Source organism: Grus americana, chromosome 29, assembly GCF_028858705.1.
Source record: "Grus americana isolate bGruAme1 chromosome 29, bGruAme1.mat, whole genome shotgun sequence".
Lineage (NCBI taxonomy): Eukaryota > Metazoa > Chordata > Aves > Gruiformes > Gruidae > Grus > Grus americana.
Window position 1 is genome coordinate 602,703 of NC_072880.1, and position 16,146 is coordinate 618,848.

General features: G+C 63.3%; 2 protein-coding genes across 3 annotated transcripts; one reads left to right on the forward strand and one right to left on the reverse strand.

Moving 5' to 3' along the window:
• Positions 1 to 1,446: 1,446 nt before the first annotated feature.
• Positions 1,447 to 5,575, reverse strand: CHRNB2 (cholinergic receptor nicotinic beta 2 subunit). Its single transcript, XM_054806281.1, has 6 exons — positions 5,027 to 5,575; positions 4,291 to 4,436; positions 4,135 to 4,179; positions 3,765 to 3,874; positions 2,676 to 3,636; positions 1,447 to 1,776 (listed from the first exon to the last, which is right to left on the reverse strand). The coding sequence occupies exons 1-6, from the start codon at positions 5,067 to 5,069 to the stop codon at positions 1,606 to 1,608; spliced, it is 1,476 nt and encodes a 491-aa protein (XP_054662256.1). The 5' UTR covers positions 5,070 to 5,575; the 3' UTR covers positions 1,447 to 1,605.
• A 194-nt stretch (positions 5,576 to 5,769) lies between these two features.
• UBE2Q1 (ubiquitin conjugating enzyme E2 Q1) lies at positions 5,770 to 15,313 on the forward strand. 2 transcript variants are annotated; one of them, XM_054806278.1, is made up of 13 exons: positions 5,770 to 6,199; positions 7,482 to 7,586; positions 7,933 to 8,037; positions 8,388 to 8,438; positions 10,502 to 10,642; positions 11,219 to 11,303; positions 11,754 to 11,814; positions 12,360 to 12,450; positions 12,543 to 12,601; positions 12,890 to 12,938; positions 13,174 to 13,269; positions 13,436 to 13,502; positions 14,390 to 15,313. In XM_054806278.1, exons 1-13 carry the CDS (start codon positions 5,915 to 5,917, stop codon positions 14,710 to 14,712), a joined length of 1,518 nt encoding a protein of 505 aa, XP_054662253.1. In that variant the 5' UTR covers positions 5,770 to 5,914; the 3' UTR covers positions 14,713 to 15,313. The 2 variants fall into 2 exon arrangements, with proteins under 2 accessions (XP_054662253.1, XP_054662254.1); XM_054806279.1 differs by lacking the exon at positions 14,390 to 15,313 and adding an exon at positions 13,928 to 14,353 and having other exon boundaries at positions 5,836 to 6,199.
• Positions 15,314 to 16,146: the final 833 nt, after the last annotated feature.

The window sequence follows — 16,146 nt, forward strand, 5'->3', positions numbered from 1 at the left end:
GAAGTCCTGAGGCTGGGGGAGCCCAGCCCGGGGAGCAAGACCCCGGCTCTGCCTGCGCCTCGAGTTTGTGCGTGTCTCCCTGCGCAGCAGGAAAGGCGGCCGGCGGGCAGACGGGCTGTGGCCGAGCAGGTTAAACGCCTGCCGAGAGGCTGACGCGGGCTCACCCTGCCCGCAGCTGCCAGACTCGATGCTGACTGCGGCGCGGAGCTGCGGGGGGGTGGCAGCAGCCTCGGCGTCCCGCTCTCCCCTGCGCACGGAGCAGGGCCCAGGTGACAGAGCTGGGGGCTCCTCTGTTCGCAGTGGCCCCCCCCTCCGTCACGCTGCCAGCTCCTCAGGGCGCTGTGTCTGGGGGTATCGGGGTTCCCGATGTGCTCCCCGCACTTTCCTGCTCTTCAGGGGCTCGTGGGTCTCTCCCAGGGCTACACGGACAGCAGAGGGGACGTGGAGGTGGGAAAAGCAGGACAAGCCGCTGGCGTGGGGCCGGCAGGATGTTGCTTTAGGGGTGCAAAGCTCTTAACGTTTCACTGTTGGGGTGCAGCCCTGAGGTCCAGGAGCATCAGGCAGCTGAAGCAGCCCGGGATTTCTCTGGCCAGGTGAAGTGCTGGGATTTAAATTTCCAGCATGCAGCGTCCCCCAGACTGCGTGCCGCCGGCCCCCGTCTGCGCCGTGCTCCCCGCAGCACGGAGGATTAGTGGTATTTATAGCAAACGCTCCATTTCAGTTTTCCCTGATGAGGCTAATTCCTGCCCACGAGGGAGAGTGCGGGACATGCCGCCGCACCCGCCGGAGCCACCGGCCCAGCTTCCCTGCGTGACCCATGGCAGGGACCTGGCTGCCGCCTGCTCCCGCCTCGACTTGCCATTGATTTGTATTTTCCCTTTTTCCTCGCATGATTCATCTCTCCGCTCCGGTGCACCAAGCCTGGAGTTTAGCAGGGGATGGTGGCGCTGCCAGAGCGTGGAGCAGCCCCCGGCACTCGCTGCCCTGGTCCTGCCTGGACGTAAAAATAGTCCCCTCCTGCCTGGCACATGCACTCACCTCGCTGCAGCTCCATCCTCCTTCCCCGTGCCCCTGCTGCTGCTGCTGCGTCACCGCGGCTCTGTGCGGCTCCTGGGACTCCTGGGGACGGCGCAGGGGCCGGGGGCTGCGTGCTGGGGTACCGACCTCCCACCCGCACGGCCCCGCGTGGGGGGTGTGAGCAGTCAGTGCTCCCCGGAGCATGGGAGGGAACCGGGCACATCCCGGGAGGGGGGGCCGCTTTCACACCACCGCGCTCCCTCCCTCAGCAATTGGGATTTTCCTCTTCCAGAGCCAAATCCCCCCCAGCCTCCTACCTTGGTCACGGGGAGCCAGAGCCCCCCTTCCCCCCAACCCTGTCTGCATCCTCTTCCCTCCTGCCCGCCGGGAGCGGTGCGGGATGAAATGACGCTAAAACGAACCAGCCCCCTCCTGTGTGAATATTTATTGGTCTGCAGTGGCTGCCCGGAGCCCAGCACCCAGCTCTCCAGCCCCGGGACCGGCTGGGCCCCCGGCTTGGCGGCAGGGAGAGGGCACGGAGCCTGCTGTCCCCGGGGCTGGTGGGGAGGGCGAGCGGCTGCTCCGGCGCTATTTGGAGGTGGGGGTGCCCTGGCCGAGCTGCAGCAGGGAGTTGGTGGTGTAGTTCTGGAAGAGGGGCTGGAGGAACATGCCGACGGTGCCAAAGACGCAGACGAAGACGAAGATCCACAAGAAGAGGCGGTCGATGACCATGGCCACGTACTTCCAGTCCTCGCTCACCTGCGTGGGGCCGGGACAGATGCTGGGTCAGGGCCGGGGCCACCGGCATCTGGACCGGGAGCTCGGCAGCTCCACAGAGCCCCGAATCCGCTCCCTCAGCACCGCAGCCCCCAGGGCCGCCGCGGGCCCTGCAGGGCTCGCTCCCCCTGTTGCCACCCACGCTGCTGAGCCCGGAGAAACTCATCTCCCTGGTGAGCTGAGCTGGGCGGGGGGGCAGCGTCCCCCGGCTCTGCAGCCCCATCCGAGGCTGGCTCCACCAAAATCTGCAGCCTCACGGTGTGGCGCAGGGTCAGGGCTCCCAGGAGCCTCCTGGGTTTCCAGAGCAACGGCTTCAGGCTGCGGCAGCAGGTCAGGGGCCGGGGCTGGGTGGGGGCTGCGGGGGGTCCCCAGGCACCGGGCCAGGCAGGGACCCCCTTGGTGCTCGGGCACGTCCTCTCCTGTGGTGCAGCCGTGCACCAGCACATGCCCTGCACCCCACAGCCCTGCCTGCACCCCGCAGCCCTGTCCATCCCCAGCAGCCTTGCCTGCACCCCACGGCCCTGCCTGCACCCTGCAGCCCTGCCTGCACCCCACAGCCCTGCCTGCACCCCACAGCCCTGCCTGCACCCCGCAGCCCTGTCCATCCCCAGCAGCCCTGCCTGCACCCCACAGCCCTGCCTGCACCCCACGGCCCTGCCTGCACCCTGCAGCCCTGTCCATCCCCAGCAGCCCTGCCTGCACCCCACAGCCCTGCCTGCACCCCGCAGCCCTGCCTGCACCCCCAGCCCTGTCCATCCCCAGCAGCCCTGCCTGCACCCCGCAGCCCTGCCTGCACCCCCCAGTTCTACATGCACCCCACAGCCCTGCCTGCACCCCACATCCCCTGCCCACCCCACCGCGCGCTGCCCGCCCCGACTCACGCTCTGGTCGTCGTCCTCGCTGCGCATGTGGTCGGCGATGAAGCGCACGCCGTCCACCGCCTCCTCCAGCCCGCAGGCACAGCCGACCGTGGGGGCCGGCACCTGCCCCTGCCGATCCCGGTAGCCGTTGAGCCCCTCGGCCTTGGCAGCGCCGGGGTTGGCATAGCAGGTGCAGGCGCGGGCGCCAGCCCGGAGGAAGAGGGTGGCGGTGGCGGCACGCTCCTGGGTGTGTCGGCGCTGGCGCAGGCGCTGGCGCGCGCAGTTCTGCCGTGGCTGCTTCATGAAGAGCAGCGCCGGGAGCTTGCAGAGGAAGAGGGTGCGGACCCAGGGCGGCATGGTGTGCGTGGTGGGCGAGCGGTGGTGCACGTTGAGGACGCAGACGCTGGTGACGATGGAGAAGGTCACCAGCACCATGGTGAACATGAGGTACTTGCCCACCAGCGGCACGTCCAGCGAGGTGGGCGGCACGATCTTGGAGATGAGCAGCAGGAAGACGGTGAGGGCGAGGAGGACGGAGATGCAGAGTGTCATCTTCTCGCCACAGTCGGACGGGAGGTAGAAGACGAGGATGGCCAGGGAGGTGATGAGGATGCAGGGGATGATGAGGTTGATGGTGTAGAAGAGCGGTTTGCGCCGGATGATGAAGTCATAGGTGATGTCCACGTAGGTGGAGTCATCGGGGTTCTCGTTGCGCCGTCCTGGCAGCGCCACGATGTCCCACTCGCCGCTGGGCGTGAAGTCATCCAGGCTGGCCACCTCGCTCTTCAGCACCAGGTCGATCTCGGTGCGGTCGTAGGTCCAGGAGCGGAACTTCATGGTGCAGTTCTGCTGGTCGAAGGGGAAGTGCTTCACCTCGATCTTGCACGCGCTCTTGTAGATGGCCGGCGGCAGCCAGAAGATGCTGCCGTCGTACGAGATCACCGCGTTGGAGTAGAAGGAGACCTCGTACATCCCGTCAGCACTGGGGCGAAGGGATGCGCTGTCAGCCCTGGCCCTGCCCCAGCCGTGCAACGGCACCGCTCCGAGCCCCGGATGGGGTTGGGGTGTGCGCAGCCCCCCCCCCGCCCCCCCCCCCAAAAAACCACCTACTTGTTGTAGAGCACCACGTCGGGCAGCCAGATGTGCTTGGAGGGCAGGCGGACCTTCTTCATGTTGTCAAAGTCCTCTGGCTTCCAGGTGAGGCGGTAGTCCTCCCACTCCTGCGGACAGGCAGGCTCAGCCCGGCCCGGCCACGGGGGGGCTCAGGGCAGGGTGGACATGGGGGTCCCACACAGGGTGCAGGGGGGTGCAGGACAAGGTGCAGAGGGGTGCGGGGCAGGGTGCAGGGGGGTGCAGGGTGCAAGGGGGTCCAGGGTGCAGGGGGGGTCCCAGGGCAGGGTGCAGGGGGTGCAGGGTGCAGGGGGGTCCTCAGGGTGGGCATGGGGGGCCCCAGGGCCATGGCAGAGCAGAGGGCTCCCACCTGGGTCAGCCAGACGTTGGTTGTCATGATCTGCTCCCGCTCGTGCTGCGGAGAGAGCAAGGCCGGTGACTCGGGGTGCCGAGGCGGCGGGCGGGGGGGGCGCAGGGCCCCTCCCTTCCCCCGGGGGACAGGGAAGCAGAGCCCTGGCCGACTCACCACACTGATGAGCTGCGCCAGCGACACCATCAGCTGCACGGTCACCAGCTCGGAGCCGTTGGTCGCCGGACGGATCAGTTTGTTGTAGCGCGTGGGGTCCAGCAGATACTCGACCAGCCGCTCCTCCGTGTCCGTGCCCAGGCTCCCTGGGGTGCGGCGGGACACTGAGCCCCACGGTGCCAGGCAGGGCCCCCCCCCGGACCCCCCGAGGGTGGGTGTGACGGCGTGGGGGTGTCACGGGCCGGGCACAGGCCTGGGGGGGCCGGGAGGGGAGATGGGGGGAGCGGGGGGGGCTGCGGTGCCTGGGACGGAGCAGCTCCGGGGGGGGGTGGGCAGGGCCTGGAGCCCCGGTGCTGCCAGACAGAGAGCCTGCAGCCCCTCTGCCCTGCCTGCCCCTGCCTGCCTGCCCATCCCCTGCCCATCCCTGCCCTCCCCTGCCCACCCCCGGCGGAGCGGTTCGGGCAGCCGGAGCCGCCGGGTCCGGGGACCGCAGAGCCCCGGGCGGGGCGGGGCGGGGGGGGGCGTGTGCCGGGGAGCCCCGGGGAGCCCCGGGAGCGCCGCCGGGCCGGGCGGGGGCAGCGGGCGGCTCAGGCACCGCAGCGGGGTCGGCACCGGGTCTGTGCGTGGTCGGTACCGGGGCGGCGCCGGACGGTCCTGTGCAACAGGCGCAGCCCCAGGGCCCGGCCCCGGTCCCCTCCCGCCGGTGCCGGTGCCCGCCCCCCCCCCCGGCACTTACGTCTGAGGGCGGCGAGGAGGCAGAGGACGCGGAGCAGCGCCATGGGGGCGGACCGCTGCCGGTGCCGCTGCCGGTGCCGCTGCCGGTGCCGCTGCCGGTGCCCGGGCGCTGTCCCCGGTGCTGCCCGCGCTCTCCGCGGTGCTGGAGCCGGCGGCGGCGGCGGCCCGGGCGGGGCGGCCCCGGGCGGGAGGCGGTGCCGGGCGCTGCGCCGGGGCCGCCCCGCGCTCCCCGCTCCGCCGCCGTCACCGCCGCCGTCAGCGGCCCCGGGGCCGCCCCCGCCCCCGCCCCGCCGCGCCGCGGGGACACCGGGGGAGCAGGGGAAGGGGCGGGGGGGGCCGGGGTCCCCCGACCCTCCGCTCCACCGGGGCCCGGCCCCCCGCCGCCCTGCATCTCCGCACGGTCCCAGCGGGGCGGGGGAGCTCCGGGCCGGGAATGAAGCTCCCGGGCAGATCCCGGAGCCCCTCCGCGGCCCCGCCACGTGCGGGGAAGGGGATTCTCGGGCCCCGGGACCCCCCCCGGCCGCAGGGACCCCCGGGACCCCCCGGTGCCGTGTGTGCCCCCCCCCCGGTGCCCCCCCGTGCCCCCCCCCGTGCTGCCACGTGACCCCCCGTGCCCCCTCCCGACCCGAGGGGGCGGGGCTCTCCCGTCCCTCTCGCCCCGCCTCCTCGCGTTCCGGGGCGATTCCCTGGTGGCGTCACTTCCGGCTCGGTCGTGCCGCCCCCCCCCCCCCCAGCTGCGCGAGCGCTTCCGGCGGTTGCGGCCCCGCCCGTTCCGCTGGCGGCGGGAGGGGGCACTTCCGGAGAGCGGGGCCGTCCCGCCGCCATCTTGGGCCGGCTCCGGGGGCTGCGGCGGCGGCGGCGGCGGCGGAGCGGGTCCCTCCATGGGAAGATGCAGCGGGCGGGGGCGGAGGAGGCGGCGGGGTCGCAGGCGGCGGCGGGGGGGCCCGGGCGGAGCGGAACCGAGGTGGCGGCGGCCCCCGCCGGGCGGCTCCTGAGGCGGGAGCTGCGGCTGCTCGAGTCCATCTTCCACCGGGGCCACGAGCGGTTCCGCATCGGCAGCGCCTGCCCCGACGAGATCAGCTGCGAGTTCGTCCCGGGGGCCGGGGCCCGCGCCGGTGCGTCCGCCTCCCGGGGGCCGCCGCCGGGGCCCGTCCGCATCCACTGCAACATCACGGTGAGGCCCGGGACACGCGCGGGCTCCGGCTCCGGTGGAGGGGGGAGCGGGGGCGGCCCGGGGACCGAAAGGCCGCGCCGGTTCGGGGAACCAGCCGGAGCGGGGGTCGGGGCCGCGACCGTTGGGCGACCGCGGCTCGGCGGAGCCCAGCGCCGTTGCTGGCCGGTTACCGGCCCGGCCCGTGCGGCTCGGGGCGAGCCGGGCCCGGGCCCCGCCGTCCCCCGGGCTGGCAGCGGTCAGCTGCGGGGCACGGCGGGGGAGGCCGAGGCCGGGCTCAAGCCTCAGCCGCCTCCGGCCCCCCGCCTTCCCGGGCCCGTGAGAGGGGGTGCGGGCTGCGCTCAGCCCCCGAGCTCCGCGGGGCTCCCCGAACCGGGAAGCAGAACAAACCCGGGAGGCTCCAGCCTCGGCCGCAGGTGCGGGCAGGGCCCGGGGGCAGCTGCCTGGTACCCCCCGGGGGGACACGGGGTGCTCTCGGCACCCGGATGGGCTCTTCCTCCCTTGGGGGAGACCCTGCCCCCCTTCTCTGTGCTTGGCTGGGTTGGGGCGGGGTTTGGGGGGGTCCCCGGTGGCCCTGAGCAGCGGTGCCTGGGGGAGGGGGTACCTGCGGCACCAGCATCAGGCTCTTCGCGTCCCCTCTGGCTCGTTCTCGCCTGGGGTTTAGGGGGTGCTGGTTCTGGCTCAGTTTGCGATGGGGCGCGTGGCCCGTCTTGTACGGCAACTTCTAGCCGGTATTGCGGCTCCCGACGAGGAGCAGCGGAGCATGGGAAGCCCCACGGGGCTGGGATTTTCCAGAGGGGTGACTAGGGAGCGTCATCGGAGGCTGTCTGTGGCTCTGCCCTGGGTTAAAGGCACCCGTTTGGCCTCTGCCCCCGCACGGGTGCCGTCGGGTCACGCACGCCTGATTCTCCTCCTGCGGCGCCCCTGGCCCAGAGCTGGCGAGGCGAGAGGCTCATGGGGCTGCGCGGAATGCCTTCAGCGTCCTGCCTCCACCGCTTAACCCCAAAGGCCCCGTCAAAACGTCACCACCCTCCGCGTTCCACCCTGGGCTGAGGGGAGGTGGCGCAGAGCCGAGCCAGGTTGGCGCGGTCGGAGCAGGGGCTTGTTTTGCCCTTGGCCTGGGATCAGCCTGGAGTGTGGATGCAGCCGCTCACAGGTCGTTCCCGGAGGGATCCGTGGGGCTGCAGCTCCCCATCCAGCCTGGCTCCCTGCTCTGTTCCCCACCGGCTGCGTCTGTGGGACGGAGGCAGTTGCAGTGGCTCAAACACAACCTTCTCCTTTCCAGGAGTCTTATCCAGCTGTTCCCCCAATATGGTCTGTGGAGTCGGATGATCCGAACCTGGCAGCTATCCTGGAGAGGCTGGCGGAAGTCAGGAAAGGAAATACGCTGGTGAGGGGGCACTGCTGCGGAGAAGGGGGGGTGGCGAGAGACTGGCGGCTTCTTGAGGGTAAAACCCCAACTGCCCGAGGCGGGGAGGGGTGTCAGGTCTCAGAAGGGTTCAGGAAATTTGGGATGAGCAGCTCTGACTTCTCTTGAGTTTGATGCTGGGGTGTGATTTTCTTCCCTCCACCCTGTGTCTGCCGCTGCTCGGAGCCGTGCTGTGCGGGAAGGAGCGGCTGCTGGGCCTTTGCTCGCTCGTTTGCAAGGGAAAGCGTTGTAGTGCGGAGAACAGCCGAGGCTCAGCTTGGTGTGTGGGTCTCTGCGCTTCTCTGACACTTATCTGCTCTCTGGACAGCTCTTGCAGCACCTGAAGCGAATAATCTCCGACCTGTGCAAACTCTACAACCTCCCCCAACATCCAGATGTTGAAATGCTGGACCAGCCTCTGCCGGCAGAACAGGTGGGTTACTGGGGAGGAGGCTTTCTGCGTTCATAAAGTGAGTTCCCTGGAGTTTGCTTTAGAGGCTGAGGCTTCCTAACCCCGAAGAAGGAACACAGCAGGTGAGGTGTTGATCTCCCTGGGGTGGATTCCTGTCCTGGGTGATGCCAGCCTGCTCCATTGGGCCTTGGTGCTGCGTAGCTGCTCTGGTGTAGCTTCCTATAAAGGTTCTTGGCTTCACTCTGCTTTTAACTTGGTTCTGCTTGTAAATTCCTGTTTAACCTTGCCTCAGAAGCATCTGGGAAGGCAGGAGAGCATTGCCTCAGGAAGCTGACGGTGCGATCTTTGTCTCTGTCCTTTTGTCCCTGCAGAGCACGCAGGAAGAGGTGTCCTCTGAAGAAGAAGATGAAGAGATGCCAGAGGTAAGTGCTGCCTTGCTCTATGAGGAAGTACACCGGGCAGCTGAGCGCAGCGAGATGCCCGCCGAAAGATGCAAGGGCACAGGGATGGTGTCCGGGAGGAACTCGTGGAGCCCAGACGGGGCAAAGCCTGCTGTGTGGCTCAAAGGCTAGATCGTTCTCGGTGTTTTGCTGCTGGGGACCCAGATCCCGAGCCGCGGGTGGGAGCGGTGTGTTCACAAACCACAGGGGACCGCAGCAGCCGAGAGGCAGAGCTGTGGCCTCCGAAGGCACGCGGACCAGCTGAGAGTGGAGCCCCTTAGACAATTTCTCTCACCTCGCTCTGCCGTGCTCTAGAGCCTGAAACTTAACTCGTGAGCAATGGGATTTCCGGGTTGTCATTGCTGGCAGGGAAATCACACCGTGAAAATGGGACTCCCGCAGAGAGGATTAGGTAGGATGGCTGAGTGTGCAAGTGAGCTAATTGGCAGGAGCGGCAGAGGCAGCCATACTTCACTGCAGGCTGAGAATATCGTGCTGCAAAACCCACAGGCTCCGGTTGTTTGGTTTGCGGTTTAGAGATCTCTAGAAGTGGGTGGAATAATCTTGAATCTCCATGGTGACGTTTGGCGATGCCTTGCGCGCTTCTCCCGGGCACCGACTCAGCAGCACCGCAGGACCTGGGGGCAGGTCACTTAGCAGCAGCACGCCTAGCAGTTGTTGGGGTTTTAACAAAGTTAATAGTTTGCTAAATCAAGGCTGGCCTTTGCCAGGGTCCCCCCGAGAAAATGAGGAGGCTTAAACTGGTACCAACATAACCTCGCCTATCTGCAAACTCGCTGCTTCGTGGCAAATTTGTGATGTGCGAGTCCTCGCGCTGCTGTGGGCTGGAACAGAAATCCTCGGGAACCGAGCGTTCCCCCTCGTGCTTTCTGCTAACACCAGACATCGTTGTGCAGGGACAACGCTCTCACTTAGAGCAAAGGTTTCTTGCTGAGCTGTTGGGTTTGTTGGGCTGTACTGGAAGAGCAGAGCCGTGTGCTGGTGCAGAGATGCGTTATGCAGGTTAATCCACTCGAGGGATTTTCTAGGAGGATCTGTTTTCCTGTGTGACAGTCTAAAAATGTCAAAGCCCTTCCAAAAATGTTGCTCATCCAGAATAGCAGCAGCTAGCCTGGAGAGGCTGAAGTAAACACTTGTTCGGAGGATTTAATACCAGCGCCGGAGCTGTGCGTACCCACAGCCGCTTGCAGGCAGCTGAACACTGCGTGTTGACACAGCGCAGTAGCTGCTGTGCACGGGGAGAGATCTATGCAGTGGCCCCCGATTGCTGCAACTGGTTTTTACTGGTTATTAACATCGGAGGGGTCTTGCACGCGTCAGCCTGACGAGCGTCGTCGTGGAAAAGGATGAGGGACACGAGCCTCTGCTGGGGTTAGGGAGGGCATTGGGGGCGTGCTGTGCGGTGGAGAGCTGAGCTACAAAGAGCCTCCAGCCACACGGTGAAACGTCACCTCTTTTTGAGGAGAAAATATATCCCGCGCCAATGAATTTTGTCATCTCGTGCTGCCAGCGACCTGTGTTTGTGTTGGGTTTGTGTTCGTGAAGGGGGAACAACGCGGCCCAGCAGCGCCGAGCGTTCCAGCCGCCCGGAAACACGGCGTGGGGCTGCTCGAGCCACGCGCGTGCCGCGATGCAGTGCCCCTTCAGTTACGTGGGGCTTGCTTGGAAGCATACGTAAGATTAATGGCTAATTATAAACAGGCGTGAGACTTGGCAGGGAAGAATCCAGCGAACAAAGAGCTTGTATGAGCCCAATTAAATTCTGGAAGGGAAAGTGTGCCGCTCTGCCTGCTGCCTTTGGCACTGGAGGGCAGCGGGGGTCCAGTGCCTGAAACTTCTTCACTGAGCACGCCGAGGCCTTGTGTCTTCCACCCCGTTTCTGTCTCGGATCAGGGCTCGGGACTTCCTGGGGAGGGAGAGTTGCACCGGGAATTCTTTCTGGTTCAGGGCAGCTTCCATCTGCGGTACTCGGAGCAGGGAGGAGCGAAGACGTGTCTCTACTAGCTCTTCTCTCCCCTTCCCAGGACACTGAGGACTTGGACCACTATGAGATGAAAGAAGAAGAGCCAGCAGATGGGAAGAAGACAGAGGATGAAGGCATTGGGAAGGAAAACCTGGCCATTTTAGAGAAAATAAAAAAGAACCAGAGGCAAGATTACTTAAATGTACGTGTCACCTGGCGGGCGGGTGGGTTGGGGAAGCAGAGAGTGGGCGAGAGTGACGGAGGCACCTGCTGGCCCTAAATCACAGGGGCCGTCCCTGGCCAGAGGTACAGCAGTGGCTCGCAGGGGCTGGCGTGGCTCGTGCAGAGAAGTCTGTGAACGGCCTCTGCAGCTCAGGGAGTTAAGCGTGGGCCTCGGGAGCCCCTGAGGCATCGGTGCTACGTGGGGCAGCCTTCCTGCAGCGAGATCTGGGCTTCCCCTCTGCTCCCAGGAGCTGCACCTCGCTTTGGGCCGCAGAGGTGGCTGGTGGGTTGTGCTTTTATATTCCTGTGCTGAGATTCTTACGCAGCTGAGAGGGCAGAGAGGTGTTTCTGCTGCAGCTGTGCTGCCTGGGGTGGCGTATGTGGGGCAAGGGAAGTTGCTGTAGGGGGAAAGGGGAAGACTGAGAGGTGGGGGACGTGGTAAGGTCTAGTTTAGAGGCTGGATGGGAGTTCTAGCTCAGGCGTTTGCCTCATAGAGCAGCGGCCGTGGTGGGTGCAGTGTAACAGTGCGACTTCCCTCCTCCCGAATTCCTCGTAGGGTGCAGTGTCTGGGTCTGTGCAGGCCACCGACCGGCTAATGAAGGAGCTCAGGGATATTTACCGATCACCAAGTTTCAAGGGCGGTAAGTACTGCGGGGAGCTCGAGGGAGGGGGCTGCCGCTCCGCTGTTCGCGCCAGGGTTTTCCTCCTCCTTCTGGGTGGCACCTAACGGGCGTTACGGCTGTTCTGCTCTGCTCAGCTGGGGAGAGGATCTCTGCCCTTTGGTGGTGGCTCTGTCAAGAGCGAGCGGAACTGCCTTTCTGTCTCTGCTCCCTGCCATTGCTGGGTGGGAGGATTATCTGCCTTGGAGGCTGATGCTGCTCCTACTCCTTTCCCGAGCCCAAGGACTCAGGAAAGAGCAGTTGCAGGAAAACTGCTGCCCTCAGGACAGTCCTTCTGGCTAAGTGCTGCATTTTTGGGGGGGAGCCTGTGCCAAGCTGAGATTGTGCTGCAGAGCCAAGGGGCTTTGAAATCTGGGTGGTTCGGTCTCAACCCCCCCTCCTGTAGTGACACACCGCTTCTCTGCCTTGCAGGATACTATGCAGTTGAACTAGTGAACGACAGCCTATATGATTGGAACGTCAAACTCCTGAAGTAGGTGGCATAGCTGGGGATCATGCAACTGTGGTGGATCTTGGTAGTGGGAGCAAAACGTCCCCATGAGCCAGGGGGGAAGTGAGCAGGGCAGGGGAGCACCGGGCAGACCTTAGGTTAGCCTCTCTCGGGCAGCTTGCTTGCTGTCTCCACATCAGAAAGGAGATGTCATCTCCAGAGAAAGATGACATAATCTGAGGGCTCTGCAAGTCTGTCTGCTGTTCCTAGAGTCCTGGAAGAGGTGCATCAGACAAAACCCCGAGCTTTCACACCCTCCAGACACCACTGCTGCCTTTTCCTTGGGCCAGGCAGTCTTTATTTTTAAGCTGGCAGCATGCAAAAAGGGTGTGATGGTCTTCTCTGCAAACCAGGAGCAGAATGCTGACAGCCCGTGGTGCTGTCGCTGCCCTCTGGGCGAGAACCTGAGGGCTCATGTGGCAGCCTGGTTGTGCAGGTACAGTAGCTCTGGGGTTCAGTGGCAGCGAGCACAGCTGACTTGAGGTGCACGACCTCGACTCTGACCCTCCGGGTTTTTCCTTCGGCAGGGTTGACGAGGATAGCGCTTTGCACAATGATCTCCAGATCCTCAAAGAGAAAGAAGGAACAGATTTCATCCTCCTAAACTTCTCCTTTAAAGTAAGGCTTCCCATACCTCCCCCTCCTCAAGATACGCCTGCCTCAGTGAATCGACGTTTCTCAATGGATTTGCTTCCTTTCTCTTGTTCCAGGATAACTTTCCTTTTGATCCACCGTTTGTAAGGGTCGTGTCCCCGGTGCTGTCAGGGGGGTAAGTAATTGTTTGCCTGTCTCTGCTCACTGAGGTCCTCAGCGCCGCTTCCTGCAGCAGTTTTCATTAAGAGTTTATCCAGCGCTGCGCAGTCCCGTAATCTCTCTGATAAGAGTTTGCAGTAGCTCTTCCCGGGAAGCACAGACAGGGGCGGTGGATGTTTTTTGTGCATTTTTCCATCTGAGAAAACGGTTCATCCCTGGAGCAGCGGGTGGGTGAGGCTGTGTCCGTCTCTGATGTAACTTTTTCTTTCCTTTTTTTTTTTTTTTTCCTGATTTCTTCCCCAAGGTATGTTCTGGGTGGCGGTGCCATCTGCATGGAGCTACTTACAAAACAGGTGGGTACCGGCCGGTACGTGGACTGGGGTAGCTGCTGTCAGCCACGCTTTGTACTCCTGCTGCTCAGGGCCCGCTGGCAGCCGAATCCTGCCTGTACCCCTGGCTGGCAGCTGCCTGGCATGGCTTCACGATGCCTCTGCCAGGCTCGGAAAGGCCCTTTCACTGGGGAAAGCGCAGCCCCCGGGCAGGGGTCCAGTCCACGCTGGCCTCACCGCCTTGCGCTCTGTCCCGCAGGGCTGGAGCAGCGCGTACTCCATCGAGTCGGTGATTATGCAGATCAGCGCAACTCTGGTGAAGGGGAAAGCGCGAGTACAATTTGGAGCCAATAAGGTAGGGCCCGGTCAGCGTAAGGGAACCTGAGGAGCGGCTGGGAACGGGATGGAGGCAGACGGGCGGACATCTGGCTCTGTGGCAGCGCAGTTTGTGTAGGGAAGGGGTGTGGGATATTCGTGCTGGGTTCTAGCCGGACTGACGGTCGCCCTGGCTTCCCTTGCAGAATCAGTACAGCCTGACAAGGGCACAGCAGTCCTACAAGTCCCTGGTTCAGATCCATGAGAAGAACGGTAAGGGCTGAGGGAGAGGGCCTGCCTTTCCCCTTGCTAGTCCGGGCTCCCCTAGGCTGAGCATCCAGATGAGCTGCTCGAGTTTTTTCTGCCCCAAGCGCAGAGATTACCTGGAGCAAGATGACAGCCGGCGACGGCAGCCGCTGTCTTAACGCAGAGCGCGTGGCTGCAGCATCCCGCTGGCCTCGCTGCTCAGCGCCGGGCTCCTTTGGCTAAAACTAAAAACAGCGTGTCGTTATCTGGGTGGTGTCGGGAAGTAACCTGGGAAGAAAGCCTCGTGGTAATCTGGGAGACGCGGCCTTTTGGAAGCGGGATTTGATGTCTTTGCGCTGCTGCTTTCAGCAGCTTGTCCAGCGGTGCGTTTCCGGGCGTAGATTTGTGTTCCCTGGGCAGCTTCGTCCCTCACTGATCTCTCCTTGTTTCAGGCTGGTACACACCGCCCAAGGAGGATGGCTAGCACGGATGCTGCAGGACCAATCTGATTATCTTCTGGATGCTCTCCTTGGATCTTAACAATGCCTCTCGGCTTTTTCCCAGGATGTAATAGCTCTGCCTGTTGCAGGACAATAATGGCTGTTAAAAACTCTAAATAAAACTGTTTAAGCAGTTGGACTGACCTAAAACACTTGCTGGACCCTTGTTAGCAGGCATTCTTGTTAAAACAAACTTTTGAGCCTCTTGTATCGCTGGAAACTTTCAACTCTACTCCAGTCTAGAGCGTCCTCCTTACCTATGCTATGGATTTAATTTATTTTCTTATTTCATGTACACTGCTTTTTTTTGTTACAGTGTATGATGGATGTGTATGGAAAATGTATCTTTGGAGAAAAATTACAGTTTGTTAATTTGAAGATGCTGGTCTGACTAATTTTTTTTTTTTTTCCAAGCTGCTCCTGGGTGGATCGTACCCTGTGCTGGCAGGGAGCAAACCCTTTTGCAGCGGCTGTGCCACGCTGCATCTTCAGCCCTGGTCACGGGGTGCTGGCTGGAGCTGAGGGACGGTGCCAGAGGTGGGGCACAGGAAAACCCTGGGGCTCTTGGCGTTGACTGCGAAGCTCATGGACAAGCCATGCGGGAAGGTCCGGAACAGCCATGGTGGAAGAAGAAAAACTGTTGTTTTCCCTTTTTTTTTTTTTTTTTTGACAACAAGGGAAAACATGGCTCTTGCCCCTTTCTCTCCCAGCCCAAGAACAGACTTTTCTCTTTATAAACTGCAAATTTACGCCCTGGAAGTGGAGAAGGGAAGATCTGTACGACAGATACTGTGTCCCGCTGTGGATGAGCTGTTTGTATGCACAGCCCAGGGCTGCCAGCTCTCGCCCCAAACTTCGTGTCCTGTCTTGCCAAGCGGCAGGAGATGAGCGGTGGTTCGGCCGTGCCAAACCCAGAGCTGTAGCCCCTTTGCCCTGTCTCTTCCCCACCAACCAGGGGGAGGGTGACCGAGCCCCTCCTACCTGCGGATGAAACCTGGGGGCAGTGCTGGGTGTGATTCCTGCTCCCATCCCTGCTGAGAACTTGCTCCTGCAGCGAGTGGCCCCGTTCTGTGGGGTTTTATTTTACTTTTCCTCTTCAAGCCATTGTTCCTGCTCTGCTCAGTGCTGCAGGGAAGGTTTTGCTGCAGTCATGCCCTGTTGCTTCAGCCCCTGCTCTGTCCTGAGGCTGCTGGAAGGAGATTGGGGTGTTGGAACTCATCTAACTTCTGCTGTTGTGTCCTCGGCTGGAGGGCATAGCTGGCTCATTAGTGTGTCAAAGCTGAACCATCAGTATTAATTTGCTGTGTTTGAATAAAAGTTGTTAGAAAAATCAAAGGGCCTCAGAAGTAGTCCATTATCTCCTCCAGCAGATGTTCTCCTTGTTAGGCCTTGGGGGAAGAAAATAAAAGCTGCTCTAGGAGAGGGATTACTGATGGCTGCTCTGGCCATGGCCAGGGGACTTAATTTTAAATTTTTAAATGCTTTGCTGAAGGACGGGGGCATTTGTGACACCGAGCAGCTCAGCCCTGGCCCAGCACCCAGCAGGGTCCTGTGCCCTCCCCAGCCTGGTGCTGGGGGGGGGGGAGCCGGAGGCAGCTGCGCTCCCCTCCCCTCTTTAGCTCAATCAGCACCGAGGAACCCGCCGGGAAGGGGGGGGTAAGGTAGTTCAGTGAAGGTTTGTACAGCTGGTGGTGGTGCTGTTTGGTGAGGTGCGAGCTGCGCCTGCCCGCCCCAGCGACAGAGTTGGGTTGGGGTACGCCGAGTTGGTTAGGAGAACGCTCTTGCTCCTGAATCCCAGCAGCTTTCCAGGCCGGGATGAGTGGGAGAGTTAACCAGGACCCTGCAGGACCCTCTGCTGCCCACCCCGTGAGCGTTGAGGCTGGAAGTGTGGTAGGAACAGTGCAAGTCTGGCAGGCGTCTGCCTGTCCCGTCTGTTTTCACCCACCCCAGTGTGAGGATCCGTCCCGCTCCCAGACGCGCTCGCTGCTCGTCACTGCCGCGCTGGCTCGGCTCTTGGTTGGGCTCGTCGGGGGAGCTGGCGCGTGGTGCCATCTGTGCTGCCGGAGACGCTCCCGCAGCCTTCCCCTGCGGAGGATGGGGATGGGGGGAGACTTCCCAAAAGAGATGCGTGGATGGTGCGCTGCCAGGAACGCCGTCGCGGCACCGAGCCA